This window comes from Artemia sp. Qi Xiang Cuo, chromosome 14 (genome assembly GCF_049724085.1).
Source record: "Artemia sp. Qi Xiang Cuo chromosome 14, ASM4972408v1, whole genome shotgun sequence".
Taxonomy (NCBI): Eukaryota; Metazoa; Arthropoda; class Branchiopoda; order Anostraca; family Artemiidae; genus Artemia; species Artemia sp. Qi Xiang Cuo.
The window spans coordinates 25711137-25729298 of record NC_142807.1 but is presented as its reverse complement, the minus strand read 5'-3'; the positions used below and the strand labels follow the sequence as shown (position 1 = coordinate 25729298).

Below are 18162 nucleotides of genomic sequence, written 5' to 3'. Positions count from 1 at the left end.
TCAAGATCTTGTCCCGGGCGTAAGAGAGGCCAGGGCCGTCACGGATTTCTTTCTCAAATCCTCTTAACTTAAATCAATCATAACTTGCGTCTCAAAATCAATGCAATATTTTGCCCTCTTTCATAAATAATTTCTTAGACCTCACTGCTTTTCTAGTTACAAAAAATTAAGAGAGAAAAAATGTGTTTAATTAAAAAAAAGAGTGAAACTTTATTTTTTTTTTCTAAATAAAGTTTGTTTCACTGCTTTATTTAATTTAAACTCGTTTTCTCTCTCTTAAATTCTTTTATCCTCATTCAAATGCTGCGTACCTGGATTTAGAGAGGAAATACGCGAGAAGTCAAGTTTGGTTAATGCTAATGAAATACAACAAAACATTATGATTTATAATAGTTTAGAAACAATTTTGGGCTATATATTTGCACATTAGGGGGGTGGGGGGAGGGTAAAGCATAGAATATATTAAATACATATCTATCTTTCGTGTGTACCAGCTAATTGACAAGTACCCAAAAATTTTAAGTAAAGTTCTAATTTAGGCACTTCTCGCTGTCTTGGAAAGTAGTTGAGTTAGTTGAATGTAACTTTCAGGAACCACTTCAGGGCCTAAAGTACACCCCGGGAAGGTATTGCATATATGACAGGTCTATATCTACGCAAATTTTGAAAAAAACTTCTATCTTAACTTTTGGTTTTCAATCTCTTTTTCATTGGCTCTTGTTCTTGAAAAATGCAAATCGTATTTTTCAGAACAATTACGTTAAGTTATATCAAGGATATTTTCCCCGTGGGCACCCATATGGGGGGGGGGCTCCAGCCCCCCCCCCCTGTCTAAATGATGATGCCTTATATTTTATATTTTTGCAGCGCTGGAAGTGCCGATTAGACCAGGTAAGCCCCCCCTAAAATTCAGCTTATGGGCGCCCATTCTTTTCTCAATTTAAAAATAGATTTAAATCTTACAACCTTACAAATCAGAATTCAGCAAATATATGAGGCTGAAAAATAATTCTTCCATGCCTCATCACCATAGCAATGGACCTATTTTTTCAAGATTATACTTTTATTGTAGCACAAACATTGTAAAATTCTATCAAAGGCTATTAATATTTGGAGGGGGAAGGAGTGGATGTAGGTACTGGCCATTCAACAAGCCTCTTAGATGATCTATACTAGCTTTAAAAATAGGGAAATTTTCCTATTTTCGCATATTTTCCAATCATTTCAACGTGTTTTTCGATCTTAAAAAAATACGAAACAAATTTTAAAGGATAATTCGGTAAATGGGTAAAGCTAATCTCAGCTATCGAATAATAGCCAAATTGTCTTATGGGAAGAGATCAAAACGGTAGGACTGCAGAAAAACAACACATCTAAACTTGGACATGGAATACAAGGGTTAAACACAGAGGCGGTCTAAGGGGGGGGGGGGGTGAGAGGGGACACTTGCCCGGGCGTAGAAATTCAGGGGGACAAAGTTTCAAAGAAACAATCTAGCGATTATAATCAATTTGGAATATTTGAAACTTTATTTTTATTAAAATAAAGTAGAGGCCGCAGATGCCAGCCAGTAAGTAAAAGCAAATTGAATCCGTATGTATTCACTTGTTCCCCATATCTTCATCACCATTCCATGAAAATAAAAGTAGACTGAGTTTAATAAATTTTAATGAATTTTTTATATATTTTGTATTCAAGTCTGTTCGTATTTTAGAGGATGTCAAAATAATTAGTAAGTTTTCAGAGGCTAAAGTAAGAAAAGTCAAATTTAAATAAACGTAAAATTTTGTTAATAAATGAAAAATTCGTTAAAATTAGGCTTGGAAATTTTTGGGAGACAGGGAGGGGGCGCTAATCGTCACTATGCACCGGGCGCAAGAAAGGCCAGAACCACCACTGTCTAGGCATAACACTTTAATCCATGATTGGTCCTTCCCTGAATACGTAGCTTGCTTGGAGCGGACCCGAGTAATGTCTGGACAAGGACAATGTCCAATTTAAGAATTTGCCCCGGGACCCTCAGATTCTAATCAGTCATGCAAATTTTCAATACCTCTAAATGATCGGCGGAGTTACTATAAAATATTGGTAAAATCACTATTTTCCCATTAGTGCTATCAGTGCGCGACATAAATATGTGTATATTCACATCATTTGAATTACACTAAATTGGCATTGAATATAAAAGGTGTGACAAGACAGAAACACAATTTAACCGCAGGAAGATTTTTTTTTCAAATAAATAAATGCTTACCAATATTGACAAGGAAGCATCCAGTATCCAATCACTATTCAATACAACAGCACTTAATTAAAACCCAAATTAACACTCACCGAATGGACCTTTTTCTTAACCGGACTTCCTTCGCTATTCTCCGACCCGAGCAGTCGAACGTCATAAGTCTTGTCAAACATTCTACACTGGGCAGAAGGAGGAACGCAACCAATGTCTCCGTGCCGCTCTCTCCAGCTCTATCGCGCTTCAACGTCACACTTTTTCAAGCCAGCAACACCTGGACGACATAAGGGATAAATATAATTAAAAGAAGAAAAAGATAGCACAAGCATAATAAATGCTTGACTGATTTTAAATAAAACTGTTAGATAGTACACAAACAACAAGTGAAAATTCATTAAACAGAGTAGCTGTTTCTAGCGGCAAAAAAAACATAGAGTTACGACACTGTTCAGTCCAGGTAAGAACCATTTCGAACTCACCGCCAATATCCTCAACATTTCATTATTTTTCTTAAGTTCCGCCCATAGGTAATCAGGAGAAAGGGGGCACGGAAGAAAAATTTATTATCTTTTTGCGAACTATTCTTAGGATTGCCTGAAATTGCACAAAACACGGAATACGTTACATTTTTAGTATATAACAGTACCATGGATACTTCTAGAGTTACTTAAAAAAAAAAAAAAAGTTTTCCAACTGGAAGCAAAAAGCAACATTAAAACTCAAAACGAACATGAATTATTCCGTATACGAAGGTTTTCCCCCTTCCTCAATACCTTGTACTTCACGCTAAAGTTTTTAGCACTTTTTAAAAAGCTTTCTACTCTAATCAAAAGACCCTTGTGATTCAGGAGTTGTTCTTAAAAAAAATGGGACAAACAGTCATACTCTACCGCGAAGAGCAAGTTATTAAGGAGGGAGGCAACTCCTTCATATACAGAACAATTTCTGTTCGTTTTGAGTTTTGATGTTACTCCTTACTTTCAGTTGAAAAAACTTGTTTTTTTAATTTAATTTCTTTTCATTTTTCAAATAATACCGGTGAATCTGGCTCACCTTCCATGAAAAATTCCTCCGTGGAAAGTTCCTCCCACGAAAAATACACCCTCCCCTTAAAATTCCTACTGGACAATTCCATCCTCGCTACCTCCCCCCCCCTCAGTAAAATTTCTTTCAGACGATTCAGCCTTAAATATTATCCTTGGCATACTTTCATTTGAAAAAAGACTTCAGGCTCTAATCATTTTTCCGATCACTCCGAAAATACCCCCTTCCATGAAAATCTCCCAGAAATCAAAACACGCTGAAAATTTCCCCCGGATCATCTTTACATATAAAATTGAGTTGACAAAGAGAAAGCAAGACAAATAAAAATAATTTCGTATAGGAATCCTGTAAAATCCCCCCTCGGAAATTTCCTTCGCCATGGAAATTCACTCCTAGCACAAAATCTCCCCCCCCCCCTAAAAACGTCTGTATACTTCCCAATAACAAATACTATACGCAAATGGAAAGTACTTAAGAGAATGAAACTTTCGAAAATAGACCCAGAGCTTAGCATAAACCCCTGGAAGCTGTTATTGAGAATCTATCTCCACCCTAACCCCCTAGCTAAAAGGTAGTGAACTCTGGTGAACTCGGACAAACTTTGTGTTAAAAAACTAAAACTTTTAGAAATAGATCTATAGACCAAAGGATTCGCGAGGGAAAGAATCTTCACACCTTTCATAAATCGTAATTTAAAGGTTTTTTTATGCGTCTTAAAGAAAAAATCTAATGTGGCTTGCACTTCTGCCCAAATCATTTGCATTGTATTTTGTAAGCGCAGACACGTAGACAGGATTTTTTTTCGGGGGGGGGGGGGTGATACTAGCCATAAATTTTGGGATAGGGCTAAAATAAAAACAAAATTCGATTTTACAATTAGAATAAAAAGTGCCCAGAAATTCTAAACAAGATTAGGATTCCAAGAGGGGTCTTGAGTCAAAGAAAAGCAGACTTAGACAAAAATTAAGGAACAAACTTTTTTGCTGAAGTTAGAACCTATCATCAATGCAACCGTCTAAGTCTAAAAAAAAAAACATAGAACAATTAGAGACAAATGGGTACTCTTGCATTATGCGGGCCTTTCTGAAAAGTCAAGTTTGGTTAATGCTAATGAAATAAAATAAAATAGGATGAATATATAATAGTTTAGAAACAAATTTGGGTTATATATTTGCACATTAGGGGTGGGGGTAAAGCATAACATATATTAAATAAGTAACCTAACCTAGGTACCTCCCCCCCCTAAACCCCAAAAACCACAGTTTAATATCGTATACACAATGAAAACCACGCTATCATTGCCTACTCTATAGCGGTTAACCCGAAAGGCCCGCATAGTGCAAGAGTACCGACAGATGTTAGAAAACACATTGCGGGACACGATTTAGACTGTGAGTTCATTCGTGAAAGTTGTATTGCTTAACTTTCCAAAATAGCGAAAAACCAATCATCTATAATTTTACCGAAGTTTCCATGCGTCCCATTGAGTCTACAAAAACTAAGGTGCACCTCGAGCTAAACAGGCACAAAAGAAGGATAACCCTATTAATGAATATTGACTTCTTTTTATGTTTCGCAGTAGGATGATAAAACCAGTAATGTGCAATCACATTAGGCATTTTGTTATCCACTGACTTTTTTTTGTCATAGCTACAGACAAAAGTTATATGGTACAAATGTCCAGCTGAACATTTTTTGGTAGCCAATAAATTTTGTGCTTGCTCTCTTGTATCTTCATCTTCTTCCAAAAAATGTTTTCATTAATGTTGACTATTTGAAGCAGGTTGTTTCCAAAAATTTGGTCTTTATTAATTAATAAACACTAACAGATCACTTCAAAAAATGAATGGATGAATAAATATCGCAACACTGTCTTGCAACATACAGTAGGCTACTATCATCATGAATAGCTTCAGGGCACGCCAAATACCTGATCCCTTTTTTATCCCAGGACACGGCAGTTGGGCATCTGTATTGTATACCTTTTCTCTGCGATTAAACATACCATTTGATCAAACTATCGATTTTATCACATCTTACTGCAACATATATGTCCCCATCTCCAAAGGGCTTAGGCCAATTATAAAAACCCCAGACCTGTGCTTAACAATTACATTTGAAATCAAATGCGTGATTGCGTCTTTTTAATATCATTTATTATATGCGTAATAGATCTTCATTTCTCCTATAGCTAAATCACGAAGGGATATATAGTTTTCAAATTTGGTATAATTAAAGACAGGATATTTTTACTGATAACAAGAAGGAAGTTTCGAGTATTTATGTGCTGTGAAACGTAACAGTTCACATCCTGAATGGCATTCAACCGGAAAAGCTTGAATTTGAATGAGGCTACATTTCAAAATCCCATCTCGCGATTTCCTCACTTATTTCTAAATAAACAACTATAGGGAAATGCAAAAGAAGAACATGGGCACTAGTCTATTAAGTTGGGTTTATACTATGAAGGCATATCCAAGCATAACTGTGCATAAGGCTCTTCCTTCGGAGGATCCTCGAATAAAAACTTCTACACTGAAACGTGTAAAATGTCAATTTACCGGCCCGAAGACACGTTTCTTTTAGCATCACGGATCAGGTTAGAGGCGTAGCTCCATCATTTTTATTGAGAAACAAGAGGGGTCCAAATCAGGACAGTCGAGGGGCATGGGCTAGGCCCTATATAATAATTTTTTCTCCCAATTATTGGGTGGGGGGTCAAGTGCCCCCCAAACAACGACCCTGGTTAGGGTAAGTCATCATTTTTCATCCCATGTGTTCACTTCTGATTACGGCTAAAAATAATTTTTGAACCAGAAGTCGTTGCCAGGGGTGCCAATTCACGAAAACGTCTGGGGTATGGACTTTTCATCTTTCATTTTTCTTCATTTATTAAATGAATATACAAAAATAGGCACTTTTCCAAACGTAAGGGCGAGGCAATTGCCCACTGATCGCCTCAATTGGTACCCCTGTTTGTGGCCGACACGAAATAATTTTTCGTAATATCTTATATTTTACCAACAAAGCTAAATCTTCCCTAATATCCCCTAGTTAGTAGCATCACCAATAAAATCCCTGTAGTCAATCATGAGTGGACACAGCCTTGACTCACAGAGAGGGAAATTTCCTGGTGGGGAGGGGAGCTAGAAATTATAATAAGTACATTCACATGATGCTACTTTTCTATTTAGGTGAGCTCTCGAAGTGGTTCTTTTATTTTTAGACAAAAATTTTGACTATTAAGTGCTTACTACCCCCCCCCCCCCACAAACACTATTAGATTAGAAAGATCAGGGCTAGAAATCTAAAAACAAACCTGATTAGCAAAAACATATTGATATCTTCCATATCCCATTATAAATTATTGCATTTCCTTTTTCCTTTTACCCAAAAATAAAACCACGGGCTAAGCTATGCATGTAGATACTAAATAGAACTATCACAACATGCATAAAATTAAATATCCTAAATACAGGCTCGAACAAGATAGGTCATGTTCAGACTGGAAGAATAAATAGCGCAGATTACGAAGCTCTATTTACTTTGCTATGTCATCGCTCTGTTCTAAGCATATAATCAGCCTAGTGGCGATACGGCTAAAATTCTCAATATTCTCGTCAAGGCTTTTCAAGATTGTAATTCCTCACTGGAAGTGTACCCCCTACTAAAAAAAAAACAAAAAAAAAACAGCGGTAATACTCACTTTGGGATAATATGGCTTAAATGATACTAATAGCTTTCTTATTTTTTGACAGGAAAGGGTCAACACTGAATTCACACGACTAAAAGACACACACACACACACAAAAAAACTGTATGCATTGGGTCAGTTGGGAGTATAAAACATAGCTACATCACTAACTTATTTAAGTTTTTGTGACCAACCAAACTAAGGACATTGTTTTAAATACAGATTACCTGAAAGACTCCCTCCTAGAAAACGTTTTTAAAACTGTATTTTAAATACATGAAAATCATGTAATCAACATATAATCAACAATAATATAGATGTGTAGATGTGTAGAAGGATTTTTACCCTTTAACTAGGACTGAACAACTTGAGTGCTTCGGGAAAAACAATGCAAGTTGAAATACTGGATATGAAATGTCATGTTTGCGAAGACAACAGATGTGCACACAGATGACAGGGGTGTGGTAGGGCCCGTGTTCCCTCAAAAAAAAAACTGAAAATAAATGCTTGTCTTTATAATTTCATGTTTTTCGCATTTGTCACCTGAATTTGGCGTTTTTTCTGTTTATTCCCCCTTCTCCTCCAAAAAAGTTGCATGCGTTCCTGGATGACAATGATTCCATTTATGGAAACAAATTTAAAAACGATTTGAAAAAAATGTTTTATACTCATTCAAAATAGCGCTTTAGAAAAGCTATGACAATAATTCAGTAGCTATGGACTATTGACAATCATGATTTAGCATATATTGTACAGCAAACATTACCTAAATTCTCCATAAAAAGACAGAGAGCTAAATGTTTTTTGCAACTTCAAGTTGCAATAATCGCTAACAACCGTTTAAGGGTAATATAGGCAGTTATGATGCTTTGATATAAATTTGCAGGTAAGAAGTGTGTAAGATGGGCAAGACCACCTACGAAGGCGCACCCACGAATAATATGTAAGGATTTAATGTGTATCCAGGGTATATTAGGCTAGTGTAAGAAAAAATTGATATTATTCAAAGCTGCCATTGAAGTTGTATCAAAATTGTCCATCTCAGAGAGAAAAAATCATAAGCAAATCGCATATCGAAACAGTTAAAGATAATGTTTAAGAAATAAGTAAACGAAGTAATCCACAATGACAATTGTCGATACAATGAGAATTAAGCATGACTACAGGCAGGGGCGAATCTCCAGCATTTTTATTGGGGGGGGGGGGCAAAAGGGGTCCATATCTGGATAGTCAAAGGGCATGGGATGTATATTTTTTTATCCACAGTATTGGGGGGCAACCGCCCCCCTAGCCAACCCCAAACGACGCCCCTGACTACAGGGCCAATAATGCATCCCTTGCCTAATTTGGCGTTGGGCTATCTTCAGCCGAAGTTAACGACATAGACTTTTCAATGGGAACCTTGATAACAATATATGCACCCAAGTATCTACGTTTCATGCTGATTCCAAATACGTAAAATTAATTAAGTTTAAAATGACCTGTAAAAATTATTAGCATAAAAGGATCAATCCCTCTCGCCCTTCCAGGCAAAATTACAGCACTAAAAACCTATTCCGTACTTTCAGCCCCCCCCCCCCCTTCCTCGGGAAAACTCCTCGGTACTCCCGTACAATCCAGAACCCATTCGAGAAGTTTGTTCAGTTGATTCAGTGAAAAACCCGTTTACCATTCTATATCCGGAGACAATTAGCTTAGGTTCGTTCACTGAAATAAACTACATTGTAACTATATTTTAATTAAATATTTAATATATAGAGTTGATATTTTGGTTAGGTTATGTTAGGTATTCAATATAATGCGTTCTGGGGGGCCTGCTTTGCGGTAGTTTCCATAATTCTGTTACTAAAGTATTGTATGTTCATCATATTTTAGTATATTTCATTATGATTAATATAATTATAATTAGGATTATGTCAGTCAAAATACATAGAATTCAAAAAGGCAGGACATTCCCACTTTGAACAGCCGAGCAGCCAGATAGAAGACATCTATGCATACACGTTTCTCCCCTAAATCTTGAGTAGGATTGGTAAACACCTAATTTTTGCATCTTCAATAATTAAACTAAAATATCATGGACACAAGCATGGAATGGGGAGATCAGGGATTTGGGCCCCCCCCCCCCCCATCAGATTTGCAAATATCCACTTTTCAGTTTTGATCATTCACTTAGTAGTCAATCAACTTATCCTGTCTTACTGATGCTCATGCTACTTTATAATCACATGGCCTATGATTTGGCAAAAAAAGGAACTCAAAAGAAAAGAGCAAGGATAAGGACTCAAACTAACTTATATTTGAGCAGTGCCACCAATTTGCTTAAAACTTATCTGTAATAACATTAACATTTTAATAAATAGTATGTTTTATTGACTATAATAGAATAGCTTCAAAGAATAAAGACCACAAAGAACCATACCAAAATCCTTAAGTGTCTTAATGAGTACGACCAAAGATACAAAGCAAGGCAACATTTTGAAATATTTAAAAAAAAGGTGACACTTTTGGATTTTAATTTCTCCAAGTCTGCTCATCCTACCAATTCCTTCAGGTTAATCAACCCCCTTGGAAAGTTTATGCGATGTCCGGGATATGCTCTTTCCCGTTCCCCCCCCCCTAAAAAAAATTAGTAGAGCTCTTGTACAATAAAACTATTCCTACGTCCCTCACATTGGTGACAAAACAATGGGTTTTCCGAATTACTGCCAATATGAAAAAGAACAGAGCATTTAATCATGCTAATTTTCTTTTGTTGATAACAAGGATGTTGTGTAAGGTCACGACTTTTCAGCTTATAACAATCTTGGCATCCTATCAACAAACTCATGGCTTCTCTGTTCAGATTACATGAAAGTTAATTGCAAATAATTTATTATATGAGCACGATCATCAGTACATCATTTGAACAAAACTTCACTGCCGATTTTTACCTCCCGTTCATTGATATGGACAATGAAAACTAGTAACATGAACGGAATACAAATGAGAGTCACAAATATTGGCTACTGTTTCGTTGATCCTCAAACTCATTAATTTCACAGCAAGCCTGAACACATAAACACACCAAAAGGACTGAGCTGTATTAGCGAAGTATTCCTTTCATAAAATAGTCTGGTCTAAATTAACTAACTGTATGAGAACAGAAGCACAGTGGCTTAAATCAAATGAACACACTAAAGTTCACAATCTCTAAAACTTGGTCAACAATCTAGAATAGCTTCAAATTGCACCCAGTTTCATATTTAGGGGCTTTTGAAGATGCTGTGTCGATTCTGAGTCTAAGATAGCCATATGACCTCTAAACACCACACACAGTATTCACACGATTAACTGTTATGTGAGTAGTAACCATCTTTTGAATTCTATAGAAGCTATAGCAATTTGAAATATCATATGGAATTCTAAGGGGCCCCCGTACCAAACAGGTTTTTCTGGTAGTCCTATTCTACAGGGGCATTACACCTTTGCCAAGAGATTTACGCAATTTAAGGACAAGTTTTTCTGACGTAGATTTCTAGTTCATGATATACAATTTTTTTTTTAGGTTAAATCCGTGGTCATTCATTTGTAAGTTGATTAGTAGTTTTTTTTTTTTAAAATTGACTAATAGGTTTTTAAAAATATTGATACGAACGCTACACGAATTCCATTTTCTGAACTAGGAGCGAGATTGTGTGATGCTATAATACTGGTTTCGTTTCATGGGTTCATTAATAGAAGGACAAATGTTTTTGAAAAGGGTAATTACTTCTTTAGTTTACAAGATTTGCGATTTTTTTGCGAAAAGATATTTGCGTAAAGGTATTGCGATGGTTAAGAATGCCTCACGGGTAATTAAAGAATGAGGAATGGGATGCTATAATTAGAATGATTTTAAGTTGAAAAATTGTGACGTAAAAATAACTCAGTTATTTGCTTGCGTGTAAAGGAATTCCCATGTTATTTGCTTGCTTGTATTTTGTGTTAAAATAAGTAGTTTTTGTATCTTTTAAAAGAGCTTTAAGGGGTTTGAGAGACTCAGTTGCCTAATTCCGTGTTGTTTTACTTTACATGGTGGTCATTAAAAACTAAATTTTTGTGTTAAATCAGTAGTTTTTGTATCTTTTAAAAGAGCTTTAAGGGGTTTGAGAGACTCAGTTGCCTGATTCCGTGTGGTTTTTCTTTACTTGGTGGTCATTTGTTTTATCTTTTAAAAGATATTTACAGTGTTTGAGAGACTCAGTTTCCTAATTAAGTGTTTTTTTTCTTTACTTGATGGTAATAAAAAAATAAATTTTTTTGTTAAATAATTAGTTTTTGTATATTTTAAAAGAGCTTTAATGGGTTTGAGAGACTCAGTTGCCGGATTCCAAGTGTTTTTTATTTACTTGGTGGTCATTAAAAACGAAACTTGGTGGTCATTTGTTGTATCTTTTAAAAGAGCTTTACAGGGTTTGAGAGACTCAGTTGCCTAATTCCGTGTGATTTTTCTTTACTTGATGGTCATTAAAAACGAAATTTTTGTGTTAAATAAGTAGTTTTTGTATCTTTTAAAAGAGCTTTACGGGGATTGAGAGACTCAGTTGCCGGATTCCATGTGGTTTTTCTTTACTTGGCGGTCATTAAAAACGAAACTTGGTTGTCATTTGTTGTATCTTTTAAAAGAGCTTTACAGGGTTTGAGAGACTCAGTTGCCTAAGTCCGTGTGATTTTTCTTTACTTGATGGTCATTAAAAACGAAATTTTTGTGTTAAATAAGTAGTTTTTGTATCTTTTAAAAGAGCTTTAAGGGGTTTGAGAGACTCAGTTGCCTGATTCCGTGTGGTTTTTCTTTACTTGGTGGTCATTAAAAACTAAATTGTTGTGTTAAATAAGTAGTTTTTGTATCTTTTAAAAGAGCTTTAGGGGGATTGAGAGACTCAGTTGCCGGATTCCATGTGGTTTTTCTTTACTTGGTGGTCATTAAAAACGAAATTTTTGTGTTAAATAAGTAGTTTTTTTATCTTTTAAAAGAGCTTTACGGGGATTGAGAGTCTCAGTTGCCGGATTCCGTGGTATTTTTCTTTACTTGGTGGTCATTAAATACGAAATTTATGTGTTAAATAAGTAGTTTTTGGATCTTTTAATAGATCTTTACAGGGTTTGAGAGACTCAGTTTCCTAATTCCGTGTGGTTTTCCTTTACTTGGTGGTCATTAAAAACGAAATTTTTGTGTTAAATCAGTAGTTTTTGTATCTTTTAAAAGAGCATTAAGGGGTTTGAGAGACTCAGTTGCCTGATTCCGCGTGGTTTTTCTTTACTTGGTGGTCATTTGTTGTATCTTTTAAAAGAGCTTTACAGGGTTTGAGAGACTCAGTTGCCCAATTCCGTGTGATTTTTCTTTACTTGATGGTCATTAAAAACGAAATTTTTGTGTTAAATAAGTAGTTTTTGTATCTTTTAAAAGAGCTTCAAGGGGTTTGAGAGACTCAGTTGCCTGATTCCGTGTGGTTTTTCTTTACTTGGTGGTCATTAAACACGAAATTTTTGTTTTAAATTAGTAGTTTTTGTATCTTTTAAAAGAGCTTTACGGGGATTGAGAGACTCAGTTGCCGGATTCCATGTGGTTTTTCTTTACTTGGTGGTCATTAAAAACGAAATTTTTGTGTTAAATAAGTAGTTTTTGTATCTTTTAAAAGAGCTTTAAAGGGTTTGAGAGACTCAGTTGCCGTACTCCTTGTGGTTTTTCTTTACTTGGTGGTCATTTGTTTTATCTTTTAAAAGAGCTATAAGGGGTTTGAGAGACTCAGTTTCCTAATTCCGTGTGATTTTTCTTTACTTGATGGTCATTAAAAACGAAATTTTTGTGTTAACTAAGTAGTTTTTGTATCTTGTAAAAGAGCCTTAAGAGGTTTGAGAGACTCAGTTGCCTGATTCCGTGTGGTTTTTCTTTACTTGGTAGTCATTAAAAACGAAATTTTTGTGTTAAATAAGTAGTTTTTGTATCTTTTAAAAGAGCTTTAGGGGGATTGAGAGACTCAGTTGCCTGATTCCGTGTGGTTTTTCTTTACGTGTTGGTCATGAAAATCGAATTTTCTGATTTAAATTTGTATTTTTTGTTTATATTTATAGAACTTTTCGTGTTTTTATATAATATGTTTCCTGATTCCGATTTATTTTTCTTTAATGGGTGTTCATTAAAAACGAAATTTTTGTGTTAAAGAAGTAGTTTTTGTATCTTTTAAAAGAGCTTTACGGGGTTGGAGAGACTCAGTTTCCTAAGTCCGTGTGGTTTTCCTTTACTTAGTGGTCATTAAAAACTAAAAGTTTGTGTTGAATAAGTAGTTTTTGCATCTTTTAAAAGAGCTTTATGGGGATTGAGAAACTCAGTTTTTGGATTCCATGTGGTGTTTCTTTACTTGGTAGTCATTTGTTGTATATTTTAAAAGAGCTTAACAGAGTTTGAGAGACTCAGTTGCCTAATTCCGTGTGGTTTTCCTTTACTGGGTGTTCATTAAAAACTAAATTTTTGTGTTAAATCAGTTGTTTTGTATATTTTAAAAGAGCTTTAAGGTGGTTGAGAGACTCAGTTTCCTTATTACGTGTGGTTTTTCTTAACTGTTTGGTCATTTTATTTATATTTTAAAAGAGCTTTAAAGAGATTTAGAGACTCATTTGCCTAATTCCGGTTGGTTTTAATTTAATTGGTTGTCATTAAAAACGGAATTTTTGTGTTAAATAAGTAGTTTTTGTATCTTTTAAAAGAGCTTTACAGGGTTTGAGAGACTCAGTTGCCTCATTCCGTGTGGTTATCCTTTACTTGGTGGTCATTAAAAACGAAAGTTTTGTGTTAAATAAGTAGTTTTTGTATCTTTTAAAAGAGCTTTACTGGGATTGAGAGACTCAGTTGCCGGATTCCATGTGGGTTTTTCTTTACTTGGTGGTCATTAAAAACAAAATTATTGTGTTAAATCAGTAGTTTTTGTATCTTTTAAAAGAGCTTTAAGGGGTTTGAGAGACTCAGTTGCCTGATTCCGTGTGGTTTTTTATTTACTTGGTGGTCATTTGTTGTATCTCTTAAAAGAGCTTTACAGAGTTTGAGAGACTCAGTTGTCTAATTCCGTGTGGTTTTTCTTTACTTGGTGGTCATTAAAAAAGATTTTTTTTTTTTAAATAAGTATTGTTTGTATATTTTAAAATATCTTTCAGGGGGTTGAGAGACTCAGTTGCCTGATTCCTAGTGGTTTTTATTTACTTTGTGGTTATTTGTTTTATCTTTTAAAAGAGCTTTACATGGTTTGAGAGACTCAGTTGCCTAATTTCGTGTGATTTTTCTTTACTTGATGGTCATTAAAAACGAAATTTTTGTGTTAAATAAGTAGTTTTTGTATCTTTTAAAAGAACTTTAAGGGGTTTGAGAGACTCAGTTGCCTGATTCCGTGTGGTTTTTCTTTACTTGGTGGTCATTAAAAACGAAATTTTTGTGTTAAATAAGTAGTTTTTGCATCTTTTAAAAGAGCTTTACGGGGATTGAGAGACTCAGTTGCCGGATTCCATGTGGTTTTTCTTTACTTGGTGGTCATTAAAAAAGAAATTTTTTTGTTAAATAAGGAGTTTGTGTATCTTTTAAAAGAGCGTTAAGGGGAGTGAGAGACTCAGTTTTACCTTGTCACAGTTACATTTTCTTGATTTTTCAAAGTTCATTTTGAATTTCTTTCGTTGAAATGCAAGAGTTGGAATATTTCAGTAGTGTTTGGTTGTGGTTTACCTTGTCACAGTTACATTTTCTTGATTTTTCAAAGTTCATTTTGAATTTCTTTCGCTGAAATGCAAGAGTTGGAATATTTCAGTAGTGTTTGGTTGTGGTTTACCTTGTCACAGTTACATTTTCTTGATTTTTCAAAGTTCATTTTGAATTTCTTTCGCTGAAATGCAAGAGTTGGAATATTTCAGTAGTGTTTGGTTGTGGTTTACCTTGTCACAGTTACATTTTCTTGATTTTTCAAAGTTCATTTTGAATTTCTTTCGCTGAAATGCAAGAGTTGGAATATTTCAGTAGTGTTTGGTTGTGGTTTACCTGGTCACAAGTACAGTTTCTTGATTTTTCAAAGTTTATTTTGAATTTCTTTTTTTGAGATGCAAGAGTTGGAATATTTCAGTAGTGTTTGGTTGTGGTTTACCTTGTCTCAGTTAAATATTTTTGATTTTTAAAATTTCATTTTGAATTTCTTTCGTTGAAACGCAAGAGTTGGAATATTTCAGTAGTGTTTGGTTGTGGTTTACCTTGTCACAGTTACATTTTCTTGATTTTTCAAAGTTCATTTTGAATTTCTTTCGCTGAAATGCAAGAGTTGGAATATTTCAGTAGTGTTTGGTTGTGGTTTACCTTGTCACAGTTACATTTTCTTGATTTTTCAAAGTTCATTTTGAATTTCTTTCGCTGAAATGCAAGAGTTGGAATATTTGAGTAGTGTTTGGGTGTGGTTTAACTTGTCACAGTTACATTATCTTCATTTTTCAAAGTTCATTTTGAATTTCTTTCGGTGAAATGCAAGATTTGTAATATTTCAGTAGTGTTTGTTTATGGTTTAAATTTTAACAGTTACATTTTATTGATTTTTCAAAGTTCATTTTGAATTTCTTTCGCTGAAATGCAAGAGTTGGAATATTTCAGTTGTGTTTGGTTGTGTTTTACATTGTCACAGTTACATTTTCTTGATTTTTCAAAAGTTCATTTTGAATTTCTTTCGTTGAAATGCAAGAGTTGGAATATTTCAGTAGGGTTTGGTTGTGGTTTACCTTGTCACAGTTACATTTTCTTGATTTTTCAAAGTTCATTTTGAGGTTGTGGTTTACCTTGTCACAGTTACATTTTCTTGATTTTTCAAAGTTCATTTTGAATTTCTTTCGCTGAAATGCAAGAGTTGGAATATTTCAGTGTCACAGTTACATTTCCTTGATTTTTCAAAGTTCATTTTGAATTTCTTTCGTTGAAATGCAAGAGTTGGAATATTTCAGTAGTGTTTGGTTGTGGTTTACCTTGTCACAGTTACATTTTCTTGATTTTTCAAAGTTCATTTTGAATTTCTTTCGTTGAAATGCAAGAGTTGGAATATTTCAGTAGTGTTTGGTTGTGGTTTACCTTGTCACAGTTACATTTTCTTGATTTTTCAAAGTTCATTTTGAATTTCTTTCGTTGAAATGCAAGAGTTGGAATATTTCAGTAGTGTTTGGTTGTGGTTTACCTTGTCACAGTTACATTTTCTTGATTTTTCAAAGTTCATTTTGAATTTCTTTCGTTGAAATGCAAGAGTTGGAATATTTCAGTAGTGTTTGGTTGTGGTTTACCTTGTCACAGTTACATTTTCTTGATTTTTCAAAGTTCATTTTGAATTTCTTTCGTTGAAATGCAAGAGTTGGAATATTTCAGTAGTGTTTGGTTGTGGTTTACCTTGTCACAGTTACATTTTCTTGATTTTTCAAAGTTCATTTTGAATTTCTTTCGTTGAAATGCAAGAGTTGGAATTTTTCAGTAGTGTTTGATTGTGGTTTACCTTGTCACAGTTACATTTTCTTGATTTTTTCAAAGTTAAATTAGAATTTCTTTACTTGAAAATGCAAGAGTTGGTATAATTAATTAGAGTTTGTTATTGGTTTACCATGTCACAGATAAAATTTCTTGATTTTTCAAACTTCATTATGAATATCTTTAGTTGAAATGCAAGAGTGGGAATATTTCAGTAGTGTTTGGTTGTGGTTTACCTTGTCACAGTTACATTTTCTTGATTTTTCAAAGTTCATTTTGAATTTCTTTCATTGAAATGCAAGAGTTGGAATATTTCAGTAGTGTTTGGTTGTGGTTTACCTTGTCACAGTTACATTTTCTTGATTTTTCAAAGTTCATTTTGAATTTCTTTCGTTGAAATGCAAGAGTTGGAATATTTCAGTAGTGTTTGGTTGTGGTTTACCTTGTCACAGTTACATTTTCTTGATTTTTCAAAGTTCATTTTGAATTTCTTTCGTTGAAATGCAAGAGTTGGAATATTTCAGTAGTGTTTGGTCGTGGTTTACCATGTCACAGTTACATTTTCTTGATTTATCAATGATAATTTTGAATTTATTTAATAGAAAATCAAGAGTTGTAATATTTAAGAAGTGTTTGGTTTTGGTTTACATTGTCACAGTTACATTATCTTGATTTTTCAATGTTAATTTAGAATTGGAACGTTTTAAATCAAGATTGTTACTATTTCATTTTCGGGTTGAATTTTTTGTCATTGACTCTTTTTCTTTTTCGTGTTTTTTCAAAGTTCATTCTGTATTTCTTTCATTGAAATGCAAGAGTTGGAATATTTCAGTAGTGTGTGGTTGTGGTTTACATTGTCACAGTTACATTTTCTTGATTTTTCAAAGTTCATTTTGAATTTCTTTCGTTGAAATGCAAGAGTTGGAATATTTCAGTAGTGTTTGGTTGTGGTTTACCTTGTCACAGTTACATTTTCTTGATTTTTCAAAGTTCATTTTGAATTTCTTTCGTTGAAATGCAAGAGTTGGAATATTTCAGTAGTGTTTGCTTGTGGTTTACCTTGTCACAGTTACATTTTCTTGATTTTTCAAAGTTCATTTTGAATCATTCAAGAAACGTGATTAAACACGTTTTTAAACTACATGCTATTTGCATGCCTTTCCTTGGCACCTTTCGAAACAAGCGGGGATTCCTCGCTGGTTCCTACACATTGCAAAAAAGTGAGCAGTACGAAAACTCCACGTTTTCAACCAGACTGGTTTTTTAGACACCACACCCACAGAGATGACACACACACAGAGAGACGAGACACGCACAGACACGACACACACACAGAGTCATAGTGAGAGAGATATCCAAAAAGTTGGGTTGATCTAGGTTCACTTAGAGTGGCGCGCCACTCTAAGTGAACCTAGATCAACCCAACTTTTGGATATCTCTCTCACTATGACTCTGTTTGTGTGTCGTGTCTGTGCGTGTCTCGTCTCTATGTGTGTGTGTCATCTCTGTGGGTGTGTTGTCTAAAAACCAGTCTGGTTGAAAACGTGGAGTTTTCGTACTGCTCACTTTTTGCAATGTGTAGGAACCAGCGGGGAATCCCCGCTCGTTTGGAAAGGTGCCAAGGAAAGGCATGCAAATAGCATGTAGTTTAAAAACGTGTTTAATCACGTTTCTTGAATGATTCAAAATGAACTTTGA

The 18162-nt window shown here is 34.5% G+C and overlaps 1 protein-coding gene across 4 annotated transcripts in view; it reads right to left on the bottom strand.

Annotated features, from left to right (window-relative positions):
• Window positions 1–18162, bottom strand: part of fzr (fizzy and cell division cycle 20 related) — a 149209-nt gene that overhangs the window by 105418 nt on the left and 25629 nt on the right. For 2 of the 4 annotated variants that reach the window (XM_089100482.1, XM_089100483.1), the window contains exon 2: window positions 2335–2513. In XM_089100482.1, the coding sequence (XP_088956608.1) occupies window positions 2335–2415 (81 nt within the window). In that variant the 5' untranslated portion in view covers window positions 2416–2513. Of the gene's footprint in view, window positions 1–2254; window positions 2514–6602; window positions 6622–18162 lie in introns of those variants that run through there. The other 2 variants (XM_089100484.1, XM_089100485.1) reach the window with 2 other exon arrangements.